Here is a 13,411-nt window from a genome sequence, read left to right as displayed (position 1 = left end):
GTTCACCACATGCATTCAAACCAAATTCATTTTCCATAAATGCTCCAAACATGTAAACTTTGTTGTATTTGATTGTAAAAAAAATAAAATAAAAATCATCTTAAGCTTCCACTGGAAGAGGCATCCCTTTAAATGCATCAACCAGGTGGATCAGTGGTGAGGATAAAATACCTGGAAAATAAGAAACTTATTTTTAGTCAAAGGTGAAAAACAAAATAAAAAAATTACAAAAATATCCAATATACCATCAGTCATGTATTTCAAATCATCAGATTTTGATCATTTGATTATAAATTAAACCTAAAGACACCAATTTATATATCCACAGCCTTGTGATTGTATGTAAAAGGGTCAACGGTACCTTTACTTTAGTGTACCGAGCGACTTGAAAGGCTTCTTCCACCGGGTTAGAACTGAAGGACTCTTTGCTGTGACAGTCTGAGCTCAGGCCATCAATAAGACTGGCTGTGCCCACTGACGTAGTGTTGTAGCCGCTATCCACCTGAACGCACACAAAAAGCAGGAAATGAGAAATATTAAACATATCATTGTGAAAAGTTTTAAGTTAGATATACAATTAAATGCAAAAATAAAGTAGCCCTTAGTTCTACGTGGGTGCAATTGTTCTCACAAACCTGCATGCTGGAATCGTAGCGTATGCTGCTTCCCTCTGTCAGAAGAGATACAAACATCTGACAGCTTTCTGTTGCTGATACATTGCCCATACGAGAGCTGGTCAACTGTCCCAAAGGCCCTACAACTTCTTCATCTTCCTCATCATCCAGCCTCCCTTCTACTCCCATCTCCTTGTCCTCCTCCATTTTCACAGGTGTCATAGGATCCAGGGTAACTCTCTCTGTGTCAGCAGGGTGAGCGTCTCGGGCCACAGGTGACGATGGATCTAGGTCCATAGAGGGGAGGGAAGATGAGGAGGGGGGGAGGTGTTCTTCAGCGTTCTGATTGTCTTGGAACTTAGGGTTGAGGATCGGGGAGATGAGGGGAGGGGAAGCCCAGCAGCGGACTCTAGATCTGGGCTTGGGTCTGGCGCTGTGGTGTGGCTCATTGTGGCAATAGAGCTGGTGTGGGGAACAGCCACGAATGGGAGAGCAACCTTCGACAAATGGACTCTCATTGCAGGACGTGAGGTCTATATCATGGGGAACTCCGTGTGGGGTCAAATTGCTCTGCCGTTTCCTCTCAGCTAAAGAACATAGATTCAAATTGAGATGAAAATTAGTTCAAAATGTAAAAAGTTGTTTCCTCAACTCTGCTTCATTTGGATAGTGCAAATGTTTGTATTGTCAGAAACAGACAAATGGTATACCTGAGCCTACGGGTGTGCGCTCTGCATGCGCAACAATAGGAGAAGTGGTGGGGGAGACGAGGCCAGCACGAGATGAACAATCAGGAAACAGAGGGCTGCTGATGCTGCCGAGGCTGCAGTCCCGGAAGCAGCCGTGCTGGATGGGACTGGAAGAGAACTGACCCTATAAATAAGACAATGCAAGTCAATTTTTGTTTAATAGCGGAGGTGTTCACTTTGATCCAAATAAAATAAATAAATAAAAACTGCAATTCTTTGCTTTAAAAACACTAAAAATATTAGTTAAGTTACTATTTTTGAGACCAAAATCTGCAGATATTATTAAAATAATAGGTGGATTAAGAATTTCAAGTAGTAAACAATTTCAGCAATAAACGTATGCTGATTGCGTGTCCACAGATTTCCAATTTCTTTCTTCAATTTCATGATTAACAATGAGATGCTTTAGCTGATAGCCCGACTAAGATATATTCAGTTCCGAATGTACGGCAAAATAATCGTCATTTGCATCCCTACACTTCTTCACTCACCGTAGAGGGAGTCGGAGCTGATACATCACAGGGCAAAGGGGAGGAAAACATAGCTTCTCCCTCAGAACCTTCAACTTCCCTGACAGCTCCTGCCACTCTGTTGACAGATAGCCTCTCCAGTCTGGCGTGGCCCCTCTCTGGGCTCGGTGGGCCAGAGCTGTCGGAGCCACCCTGGCCATCGAGGAAGAGTTTTCGTCTCAAGGAGGAGGAACTAAGACTCTCCTGCACAGCATCGTACGCTTCCTCATAGCGGTAATATTCCCCTGAGAGAGAAGAAACAGACCAACAATTATGATTGTGGATATTCTGTCGTAACAGATTTTCCAGCTTTGATTCTGCTGGCATTTAGCTGAGACTTACCGAGTATTTTCTCCAGATCAAAAGCTAAAGGCAGGGAAAGGGTTGTCTGACAAGACACTGTGGAAAAAAAAAAAAGAAGTTAGAAAATAGTTTAAAGAAATAAGAGTTGGGGCAGAGATTTTAGAAAGTAATATTGAACCCTCAAACCCTCTCAAAAATACACCAACCTGAGATCTTTTCTGGCTCTTCTGCAATTATTGCCGACAGAGAACCTACAAGTCCACAGACACAATAACATTAACATGAAATAATTCACAAAATTAGAGTACAAAGTGAAATGGAAAAGTAAATGTGGGAAAGACAGTGTGATCAAAAACTATGAAGGACTTCCAGGAGTTAAACAGTAACATGAACTGTAAGTTTAGTTACTTTTCTTATGGAGCTGAAGGGTTTTTCGGGTGTCTGGTGCTGCCCAGGGGGAGGGCACAATGGCTCCTTTAGTGAAAAACTTTATTGGGAGGAAATGACATGATTACAAAGACAAACTATAAATCAGCAATACACTAAAATAAATTGTCATTATGCAATAAGAAGAGAACTGATTAGATTGTCGTACCTGCTCAATAGCATTCTGACATTTTTCCTCAACATCAGAATCCATCCTAAAAGAAAGAATAAAGACATTTCATACTCAAATCCCCTGCCGTCTTTAATTTGCTCACCAGATTTATCGCACCAGAATTGTCTTGGTTAAGAAGAAGAACACTTTCCTTCCTCTGAGTCTTGTCACAATGACATCCTGATAACCACAACAACCACTATGACTTGTGTGTTTCACTACATACCTTGTCTGGCTGAGGTAAAAAGACTGTCGCTGGATATCCTCTTGGTCTATGTGCACTGGTAGAAGACTGGCCATTTCATCAATAGACCAGTTAAACTTGGGTGGAGTCTATAGAAGAGACAAGCGAATAAAGACCACATCCACCCATTACTAAATCAAAACTTATGAACATAATGCAGCACAATATTTTAGAGAATTGAGCTATTTGACGGAAGACATGTGAGGAGCCCCAATGATTAGTCCATTAGATGATTGACAGAAAATGAATTGATTTGAGTCATATTTTTTTTTTTTTTATAAAAAATAAATAAAAGTAAAAGCTAAAATTATCTGGTTCCAACTTCTTAAATGGAAGTATTTCCTGGTTGTTTTAGTTCTCCCTAAAAAATAAACCGAATATATTTTGGTTGTGGACTGTTGGTCAGAACAAACTAAGACATTTTAGTCTGCAACGTAGTAGGCTTTGGGAAACACTGATTGACATTTTTCACGCTTTTCTGACATTCACCCAATTGATTAATTGAGAAAATAATGGAACGATGAATCAGTGGCAATAATTGTTATTTAGAGCCCTACATGTGCGTTTGTGCATGTGTCACATTGCATTAAGAAGATACAAAGGTGATTGGTACGAGATGTGTTCGGACTTACAGCTTTACAAGCCTTGGACTTGAAGACGGATGGGCTCGGCACCAGCGGCTCCCGGAGATGGTGGTAGTCATTGGGACTTTCAAAGGGGTTTCTGATGGAAGGCCTGCCTGGAGTCTCTGGAGTGATCTGGAGCTCAACATGATCCCCCATCTTAGCTGATAACGACAAATAGCTCAGTCAGGATGAAGGAAAATGACATTTAAAACACGAAATTGACATTACACAATAAACTAAGACGACGGTTTGTTTCTCTGCTTTGGTAGTTTAGCTGCATCAAGTTCCGTTTCTATAGAGCTCACCGGCACTCGAAGGAAGCGTCCATTGAAGAAGGAAGTTGGTTACAGCGTTACGGTATTTAAACTTTACTTAAACAAATCATCGGTACATTCATGTATGAGCTACATACATACATTTTTTTATTTTTATTTTTTTTTAATCGTCGGTACTTACAACTGTTATGGGACCAGGACTTTGAACGCACAGCTAAAAAACAACCTTCATAGAGCAGCAAACAATCACCAGGCACAGTTCCAACGTTTATTTCAATTTCGCCCACAAGGTCTGCCAGCCAATAGGAACGCTACAGGAAGTTCTTGCGAGCCAATGAGGACATTTGTGTCGTCACTTCCGCCAACAGTTTCGTTAGTGTTCAGCGAGATAGGCGGCTAACCAGCTGCTAACGTCGTTCCTTAATGTTTGCGCGTTTCTTATTTTTGGAGGACTTGTCTAAAATGAATGCGAAACGTTTAATTTCCAGCTGAAGTGTTGTGATAACTTTCTCGCATTGTATCGCGTCAAAAACTTCTTCCAAGTCTTCATTTGCCAGCCACCTGCTAGCTAGCGTTGGCTAACTTATATCCATTCACTATGGCAAGTGCAGCAAATGCAAACCTAAACGCAGTCCGGGAGACAATGGACGGTAAATATGTATAAAATACACGTCACGTGAACGAATTCATATATTTATAAATGATTATTCAATTCTTAATAGGCAGGCTATTTAGCAAAACCCACAGCATGAGAGTTTTGTCTTGTCATCAGACAATTCATCACGTCACTTTCTTTCTCCCAACAGTGTTGCTGGAGATCTCCAGGTTGCTAAACACCGGTTTGGACATGGAGTCTCTGTCGATATGTGTGAGACTGTGTGAGCAGGGCATCAACCCCGAAGCCCTGTCTGCTGTCATCAAAGAACTGCGTAAAGCTTCGGAGTCCCTCAAGGTACGAAATCCGGCTCTCAAAAGAGCCTGCACATCTGCTTGAAGAAAAAAATTAGACATCGAAGGGATGTCTGAAAATACAATGTCTTGCGCTGCCTAATGAACAGTTGAAAACACTGACTCTCCCAGTGTGCGATGATATAACTAGGAGGAGAGCAGAAAACACATTTGAGAAGCCGTAACCAGTTTGTATTTTATATATATATTTTTTTTTTTAATTTGTTGTTGCAAAGCACCCTTGAAGGTGTGGGATATATGAGACAAGTATGTGAACAGTTCTTGAAGTTGTTGTGTTGGAAGCAGGAAAATGGGCTCGCATAATGATCTAGCAACTTTTGACAAGGGTCAAATTGTGATGGCAAGACTACTGGGTCAGCACATCTCCCAAAAAAAACACACAAAAAAACAGGTGGTGAAACGGGGTGTTCTTGGTGTGCAGTTGTTGATGCAAACCAAAAGCGGTCGAAGGAAGGACAACTGGTGAAGCGGTGACTGGGTTACGGGCGCCCAGGCGTGGGGAGCAAAGGAGGCCCGTGTGGTCCTATCCCAAAAAAGAGCTTTTGCAGCATATGTTGCTATAAACTTTCATACTGACACGCATCACGCGGACGGCTGGATACGTGTGCATCGTTTACTCGGGGAAAAGAAAAGTAAAAGACGGCAGCAGGATGCATGATGAGAAGAAGGCAGGCCGGCAGGAAGCTACTTTTGACAGATACCACCTGGTTGCAGACCGCGTATCGTCCTTCATGCAGCAGTATTCCCTGATGGCAGCGGCCTCTCTCTGCAGGATAATACCTCCATGCCTTGACAGGTCAGAGCTGTTTTGATGGCAAAAGGTGGCACGAGTTAGTTAGCCTAGGCGGGTGACTGGTGTATACTGAACTCTTAAACTGTAATTTGTGACACATTCCAGCGGTCCCTTCCCACCCATTCGTTTTCACCAAGTTTTGCAAACATTTTGTACACATTAAAATGATCAAACACTGAATCGTGATGATGAATCACTGATGTGTCTATTTATTTTTCTCCAGGCTTCTGAGAACTGCACAAACTGAAGATGAAAAGTGATCACCTCAGTTTGGGACCTTTTAATGGGGATCATGCCTCGTTCCTGGGTCTACCATGGGCTCTTCAGCCAATCAGATTTGTCTGTGTTTTGGCACTCTGTCCTCCTCTTGGTGACTAATGTGCTCCTGTGCTGCGCTTTAACTTGTGTCTGGGTTTTCGTGAGGGCAGGCTCTGCCATTCTACCTCAGATTTATCCCTACTCCAAGTTGTTCCTAAAACATTTTGTAAAGTGTTATTTCAGGTTAACATCGACATCCTGCCTTAATTTAAGAGCAGACTTCTACTTTCTGATCTTCAACTTGTGTGGCACTTTTCATGAGGAAATGTTTTTATGGTGTTTTGAAATGTCTGTAATTTCTTATGAATTGTTTTTCATTTTCTGTCACCATATTTTTTTGTTTTTTCAAACTTAATCCTTTCCCCATTTGTATTCATGTGACCATCAAGGATGGAGTGTCTAAATTAAACTGTTACTGTCAGTGGCCACCAGGTGGTGCTGTGTCTTTCTTATTTCCAATCTGTCGATCTTCATTGGGCGCTGGAAAACCTGCACCCAAACCTGCAGGAAAACCTGCACAGTTACAACTTATCTCATGATTTTTACCGATGAATCACAGCTTCTGAGGTCTTCGCAGGTACTTTTTACATTTACCCTCTTAATTTGTCCTACATTCAGATTATAAAATAATTTCGTCCTGGTGATGTACAGGCCTTCCCTTAATAGGAGCCAACTTTCAGGCATTTTACAAAGGAAGTGATCTTTCCTGTCAGACTAGGTGAAAGGGAAAAAGATTTTAAAAGATTGTACAACACAATACAAAAACACATCGCAGGAGTGATTGCACATACTTCACAAAAAAAGAAGACGGATAAAGGTCAGAGTGTACAGCAGGACGTCCTGTTGATCTGAAATCTTTGCTCTAAAACAGTACGAGAGCTGTATTGCACACTTGACAAAAAGAAAAAAGACAACTTTGATCAACCAGAAATGAAGCCCCTGCATCATGTATCCAACCACACCGCTATGTTTTGTTTCTCCGCTGTCTCCGAAATAGCTCTATTCATCTTCTAGACGAGGGAAAATGCTGAGAGCACAGAACACATCCCTCCACAGGCCAAGATACAGTAGAGGCTAGAAGCGACCTCTTAACTGCGCGGGCTTGTAAAGTGTATGTGTGTGTGTGTGTCCCTCTGTGTGCGAGAGTTTAGTTGTTCATGCAGCGCTGAAAATGTCTACAAATGAGTAGCCCCTAAGCCATGTGAGAGTAACACCTCACCCCTCACAGGCACACCGCGGAGAAAGCCAGCGAGTGAGCAGCAGAGTATATGTGTGTGTGTAAGCATTTCTGTCTCCTTTAGCTTTGTCTCGCCATCTTGACGGACAGGCTGCGAGGCTAAATCTCTGCACCGCCGCTTTGATCTCCTAACACAGTATCTCTCTGTTCCTCAATACCAGCATCATGTTAGCCAACTATGAGAGACATACAGATCGGGTGCTGTGGCTCTCCTTGATAGTCCATAAGCCCAAACAACGCCTGGTCTCGGTGGGGGGTGCACTGCATGAGATGTTGATGGAGGGAGACCCACACCGAGAATCCTCTTCTTTTACAAAGGAAAAGAGTTATGCATGGCTTGATTGGCTACTATGGGCGTGGGATTCGGGATGCATTGCTCTCTGTTTGATGTGTTTGAAGGGTTTCTCTTTATCCAAGTCAGCTACTTTGATCTTTGTTAAACAAAATATTCCCAAATCCCACAGTCCTAACAGAGATTAGCGTCCATATATGCATAAACATCTAAGAGGTGTTCAACTAGGGCACTGGTCAGGTCACATGACTGTATCAACTTAAGAGGCAAGCAGGTCCTCACATCAGAACTTCTAAAGGTGTTTATATTTGTACGTCTGATAATTATCCAGGCCGAGGATTATTTTTCTGATAAATGAGGGCAGTCTCATTTAAAAGTGAAAGATCTATGTGTGGCAATTACAGTTCAGGTGTGTGTAACGAATATTAGGAAAATAATTAGAGTGGACTGATTAGAAGTTCCTTATGTATGAAGAAAGATGGTCTGTTGATGTTTTTACAGACCTCAATTACAACCGTATTGTCTCATGAAAACAACTACAGTGCAGAGCCTTATTTGAAGCAGAGTTTAACCAGAAGTCAAAGATCTCTTTGTGCACAGTTATGTTTTGGTCACTAATTACCTTGAGCAATATACAGGTAGGCTTAATGGTCTCCCTGCAGATACAAGGCTTCGTTTGTCCATTTCATATTTTATTACTCATTATATGATCCTTTCAGAGCTTGAATTTCTTTGTTAAAAAAAAAAAAATCAATTCTCATAAGTTTTTCCAGTTGGATGATTAGTTTGAATAAGTTGTGTTTTTGAAGGGAACTTTTTTGTGTCTGATTTTCTTCAAAGAGTTTTTGGACAAGAGACAAAGCTAGTGTTTCACCCCTGCAACAGTATTTTAGGGTACTTGTGGACAAATCTGTAAAAGTAACAAAGGATATTTAACTAAGTACCAGTACTAAGTACACTTTACCAGTACTTTTACTACAGCATTTTAATTTTACACTCCTTTATACGTCTTTAGGTTCAGCTTTGAGTCTTAGGGATTGTTTGAGCCAGATGTAAGGACATTTCCATGATTCGTTAAGAGACTGGATTCACAAGAATGGGATAGACGAGAGGTCACAATGATGTTGACCTTTGACCACCAATATCAAATCAGTTCATCCTTGAGTCCAAGTAAATGTTTGTGCCAAATTTGAAAGAAATTCCCTCCGTTTCTGAGATATTGCAACAGATAAACAGACAGCCTGAAAACGTAATTCTTCCAGCGTAGAGGCGTTAAAAATAACTAACAATGTAGGGCCCTCTTATTTGTGTGACAATGTGGCCTCTTGTAAAGAATAATGACTCTTACATTTTTTTAAGTGTCCACCCCAGTGACAGCTGTGGATGAAGGCATTACGTGTTCAGGTTGTCCGGATTCATCCCTATGTCTTGTGAATGAGATATCTCTTGAACGCTGGAAGCAAATTTTCTCAAATTTAGCACAAACATACACTTGGCCTAAAGGAAGAACTGATTACATTTTGGTGGTCAAAGGTAATTGTGACCTCACAAAACACGTATTTGGCCAAGACAACTGTAACGGGGTGTTCCTCTGCTATCCACCACAAGCTCATTGGTTTTGCGGATATTGAGCTTCAGGTGTTTGTTGTTCTCAGGCTCTCTGTATCCTCTGTAAAAAAAAAAAACAAAAAAAACAGTGAAGACAGCATGTTTCTTTCCACATGTAGTAACGCGTGTCAACATGGCGATAACGCCCATTTTGGCAAAAAATATTCTTAATAAGTTTTATTAAATTCCTTCACAGTGGTCCCTACATATTATGAGTCTGGACCGGTGTAGATGTAAACTGCAACTTGCGACTAGTTGGTGGAGGAATATATTCTAGTTTATTTTAAGATGTTTAAGATTGAGCATGTTCTTAATGCCTCACAGCAGTGTATATCCTGGGGAGATCATGCCTTTAGATCCGCTACTCTGGCACTGAAGTGATTGATTTGTGAGTATTTCTGTAACTGATCGAGCTTGTCTGGCCCTCATCCTTCAATCTGAAGCTTCAGCGACTGTATTTGCCCTGAGAGGAGTTCTGTGACCTTGTTAGAGCTTTCTCCAATGCACCACCGTTGATTAAATACAGGACACACTTTTACAATACTATTTAGGTCCCAATTAAATTCATAGCAAGGAAATTGGATCATAAACTCTTTAAAGGATCGTTAACAATCATTAGACAGGATAATAGCATGGCAATCAAAATATGTAAAAAAAAACTTTAAAAAAAACTTCCAAAGTCTTTTAGTGACTTTGTTGTTTTTGGACATTTTCCAAGCTGATTAATGTAGAATTGATTGATTTACAGTTGTAATTAGCTGTACTCTGCATAGATGCATAATAATCATATATCTCCTTGCTTGTTTTAAACTATTAATTGGTTTCATTAACAAAAGCAGTTAATTGAATAACAATTAACAAACTTGATGATGCTATCGACGCCGTGCATGCAAACTCCCTTGTGTTTTCCCTATGATGATAATGAAACCACCTTTTTATCAGATTGGAATTTTGTGTGTTGGACTATGTAATGACTAATATGATATCGGGCTTATTAGTTTATTCGAGTGGCTCACTGAGGCGTTAAGCTGGTATTGAACACGTTGTGTTTAACAGGTAGGCACCATATGCTGCCTTAATCAGACATTGGAATCACATTTGGTTGTTAAATTGTCTTCTAATAAAAGCAGGTAGTAAAACAACTTGAGTTAATTCAATTTCAGGCGAGTTTGGGTGAAGTGAACAGCTGTTCATATTTGTTGAATTGTTTTAACACCCTACCCTCTCCCCCCTCTCCTCTCGTCTCCTCTTTCTTATTTTTTAAAGGTTTAACTCCAACAGCCTGTTTGTTCTTCAACTTTTCTTGTAGAAAATAGAGACGGAGGGTGGACGAGCTGTCCACTCTCCTTAAAAGAAGACAATACCAGGCATATTGTAGTGACAGCTTGCATTGTGTGTGTGTGTGTGTGTGTGTGTGTGTGTGTGTGTGTGTGTGTGTGTTTGTGTTTAAGAGAAAGAGAGGGAGAGAAAGCAGAAGGTAAAGAGAGCATGTGTGTGTGCATGTTAGGAAAACAGAAAAATATAGAGAATGTGTGTGTGTGTGTGTGTGTGTGTGTGTGTGTGTGTGTGTGTGTGTGTGTGTGAGACTGTGTTCTGTATGTGCATGTGTGTTACAGTGACAGCTTGTATTCTCCGTGATTAATGATGTGCTGTGTGACTTGATAAGTGCTTCGGAGGACCAACGCTTGTTTCAATTAGACCTTGTGAAGGTCGCGACGCCGCGCCGGCCTCTCATTATCATATCCATAATCAATCCACATTATCATAGGGGAATGTGGAATGGATGTGTGATATCTTGGTCATGCGCACACACACACTCACACTCTCTCTCTCACACACACACACACACACACACACACACACACACACACACACACACACAGACAGACGCCTAATCACATACCAAAACACAATGACATACTCTCTCACTCACAAGAGCACGCACACGCACACACACACACACACACACACACACACACACACTTCACTCCAAAGATGATTTGAATCATAACAGTCGCTGTCGGAACGGATTGTCTGTTCAGATTAAGAGTATGTTTCTGAGAATTAAGCAGCATTGATGGTGGTGGCATTTCAGATCCCCACTGCAGACACAAATGCCAAAACATCATTCTGTCACCCCCTCCCTCTCTTTCACACAACCACATACAATATATGACCACACGCGCACACACACATACACACTTAACCAGGACCCTGGGGCATTTTTAATAGAGGCGAAGTGATTCGTATGTTTTTACTCCTCTAATGAGAACAGATTGAGTGGTATTTACACTTCATCGGCTGATCTAACCACCTACACACTTCCCTCATGCTTCTGCTGCTCACTGGCCAAAACAGACATGTGGAAAGAACCAGAGCTTGGCTTTCAAACAGCGACGCAACATGAACATTATCTTTGCCTCTTTGGCTCAGGATGGCACCTCGGCAAAATAAATATGAACTGTTAAAACAGGAGGGAAGCTGCAGCCAGATTTAGTTTATTTAAGGAGGCTGCATGCATTTGTTTCAGACAGTGTACGAATGAAGGGGAAAAAGTGTCCCGAACCAGATTTAAATGGCGAGCACATTTCGTCAAGAAGGGTGACCTACTTCGTATCTGACTCTTCTTTTCCAGTAAATCTTTAATTTAATCATAAAAATGACAAACACAGGCCAACTATTTACTTCTAAAGCATGCAAACAACAAACTAATATTTCTGTATAATTCAATAAATGTGAAGTGAGGCAAATGTTGGAGGTTAAAACTTCATCACAGAGTACTGGAGCAATTAGAGGAATCGAAGAAGATGTAAAACATTAATTAAGTTGGAAATATTCAGTGAAGGGGGTCTCTTCCTGGGTGGTCAGGACAGGCTGGCAGTCTAAGGAGGAGGATATTAAAGCATTTCAAAGACAAAGACTACTCCACCAATTTTGCGTCCGATGACATTGTCATACTTACGGTTTAAAAAAAGAAAGATAAAAATCAATGCAGCAGCAGCAGAAAACTCATTCGTTTTTTTTTTCTTTTTTCATTCCATACCTTCTTCCGTGTGAAAACATGGCGCCTACAAAGCCCACAATGCAATTCGGCCACCTGAAGACCTGTAAACACTTCCGCATGCATACAATTTTGGAGCCCCCCTTTAATGTTACACAGTTCAAGTTTGAATTTGTTTCCTTCCATATGAGCACACTGTATTTTTACACTGGAGTAACAGGACAGATTTTTGCCATTAACTCAACTTCATTGTTTCCTTTCAGGGGAGTTTAAGCACAATGGCTGCAGTATGAATTAAACCTATAACCTTCCTGTTGTGAGACAAAGTCACTTCCCACCAGGGCATCCTGCAACCTACTGAGTGTTTTCTTAAACACTTTGTTTGCTTATGAGAATGTGAATGGATGAGCTAAACTTGTATTGAATTAAAATCTAGCGTCTGGGGTTAAGAGCACAAATAAAACTTTTTTTACGCTGGCATATTACTCATCAGGTCTTTGCTCATGCCACTGTTGTACGTTAACTGAGTTCATTGTATATCAGTAAATCTATTATCACAAGCTGCCTAAAAAGCTGCAAAGCACTGGCCTTGGATGGTTTAAAGACCCTTTTACTGCTTATTAAACACTTTAAGGTGGGAATGTACAACAGGGATCAACCCTGCTTAACACTGATGGCTTTATCTGTGTTTTTTCCACAGATGGAGAAAGAGAGTCGTGACATTTCTTTTTGGCAAGGAAAAGGCCATACTCAGCAGGAGTTATCAAAGGCAAAAAGTAAAAAGTTCGAGTTAGCTATCTCTCTCTCTCTTTCCCTCTCTCTCTCTCTCTCTTCCCCTGGAGATACTCATGTTAAGCATAATTAAGCAGATTTGATTAGCATCAAGCCTGGCTTCCTCTCTTGACTTTTAATGAATGTAAATCTACCATCTACATCCTAAAGATTAATTTCTGCCAATTAAAAAACACAAGAGGGCTTATTCGAGAGAGGGGTGGGGGGGTTGGGAGGAAAAGAGTGTTAAAGTCCTTTGAGTTGGAGTACAGTCGGAGTTTTTATCCTCTTCCCCCTTGTCTTATGGTGAGATGGTCTCTGGAGATCTGTGTCTCTCTCTCCCTCACGACCAAGATCATTATCAACACAATGTTCCGTGAAAGCCACTTTGAAAGGACTGCAAGCTCCATATGTAAATGACGGGACTGTGTGTGTGTGTGTGTGTGTGTGTGTGTGTGTGTGTGTGTGTGTGTGTGAGAGAGAGAGAAAGAGAAAGAGAAAGAG

The 13,411-nt window shown here is 41.1% G+C and overlaps 2 protein-coding genes across 2 annotated transcripts; one reads left to right on the top strand and one right to left on the bottom strand.

The window, feature by feature from the left end:
- On the bottom strand, positions 1 to 3,799 carry bora (bora aurora kinase A activator). The gene is made up of 11 exons (XM_069144029.1): positions 3,650 to 3,799; positions 3,000 to 3,106; positions 2,771 to 2,816; positions 2,584 to 2,662; positions 2,382 to 2,426; positions 2,215 to 2,271; positions 1,855 to 2,117; positions 1,325 to 1,487; positions 636 to 1,201; positions 362 to 502; positions 1 to 171 (listed from the first exon to the last, which is right to left on the bottom strand). Exons 1-11 carry the CDS (start codon positions 3,797 to 3,799, stop codon positions 151 to 153), a joined length of 1,638 nt encoding a protein of 545 aa, XP_069000130.1. The 3' UTR covers positions 1 to 150.
- A 482-nt stretch (positions 3,800 to 4,281) lies between these two features.
- On the top strand, positions 4,282 to 6,426 carry mzt1 (mitotic spindle organizing protein 1). The gene is made up of 3 exons (XM_069144028.1): positions 4,282 to 4,568; positions 4,725 to 4,870; positions 5,904 to 6,426. The coding sequence occupies exons 1-3, from the start codon at positions 4,517 to 4,519 to the stop codon at positions 5,925 to 5,927; spliced, it is 222 nt and encodes a 73-aa protein (XP_069000129.1). The 5' UTR covers positions 4,282 to 4,516; the 3' UTR covers positions 5,928 to 6,426.
- The last annotated feature ends 6,985 nt before the right edge of the window (positions 6,427 to 13,411 follow it).

The sequence above is a fragment of the Embiotoca jacksoni genome, unplaced genomic scaffold (genome assembly GCF_022577435.1).
Source record: "Embiotoca jacksoni isolate LCO1_2020_lvr unplaced genomic scaffold, fEmbJac1.0.p SCAF_12, whole genome shotgun sequence".
In the NCBI taxonomy this organism is placed as follows: domain Eukaryota; kingdom Metazoa; phylum Chordata; class Actinopteri; family Embiotocidae; genus Embiotoca; species Embiotoca jacksoni.
Note: the sequence above shows the minus strand (reverse complement) of the source record. Positions and strands in the feature narration are given on the sequence as shown.

Bases quoted from the DNA above. Each gene is read 5' to 3' on its own strand.
- bora (XM_069144029.1), bottom strand. From the start codon at position 3,799: ATGGGGGATCATGTTGAGCTCCAGATCACTCCAGAGACTCCAGGCAGG. The intron at 503-635 runs GTTTGTGAGAAC...GTGTGCGTTCAG, and splicing joins GCTACGATTCCAGCATGCAG to GTGGATAGCGGCTACAACAC. The intron at 172-361 runs GTACCGTTGACC...CTTATTTTCCAG, and splicing joins CTCGGTACACTAAAGTAAAG to GTATTTTATCCTCACCACTG.
- mzt1 (XM_069144028.1), top strand. From the start codon at position 4,517: ATGGCAAGTGCAGCAAATGCAAACCTAAACGCAGTCCGGGAGACAATG. The intron at 4,569-4,724 runs GTAAATATGTAT...TTCTCCCAACAG, and splicing joins AGTCCGGGAGACAATGGACG to TGTTGCTGGAGATCTCCAGG. The intron at 4,871-5,903 runs GTACGAAATCCG...ATTTTTCTCCAG, and splicing joins AAGCTTCGGAGTCCCTCAAG to GCTTCTGAGAACTGCACAAA.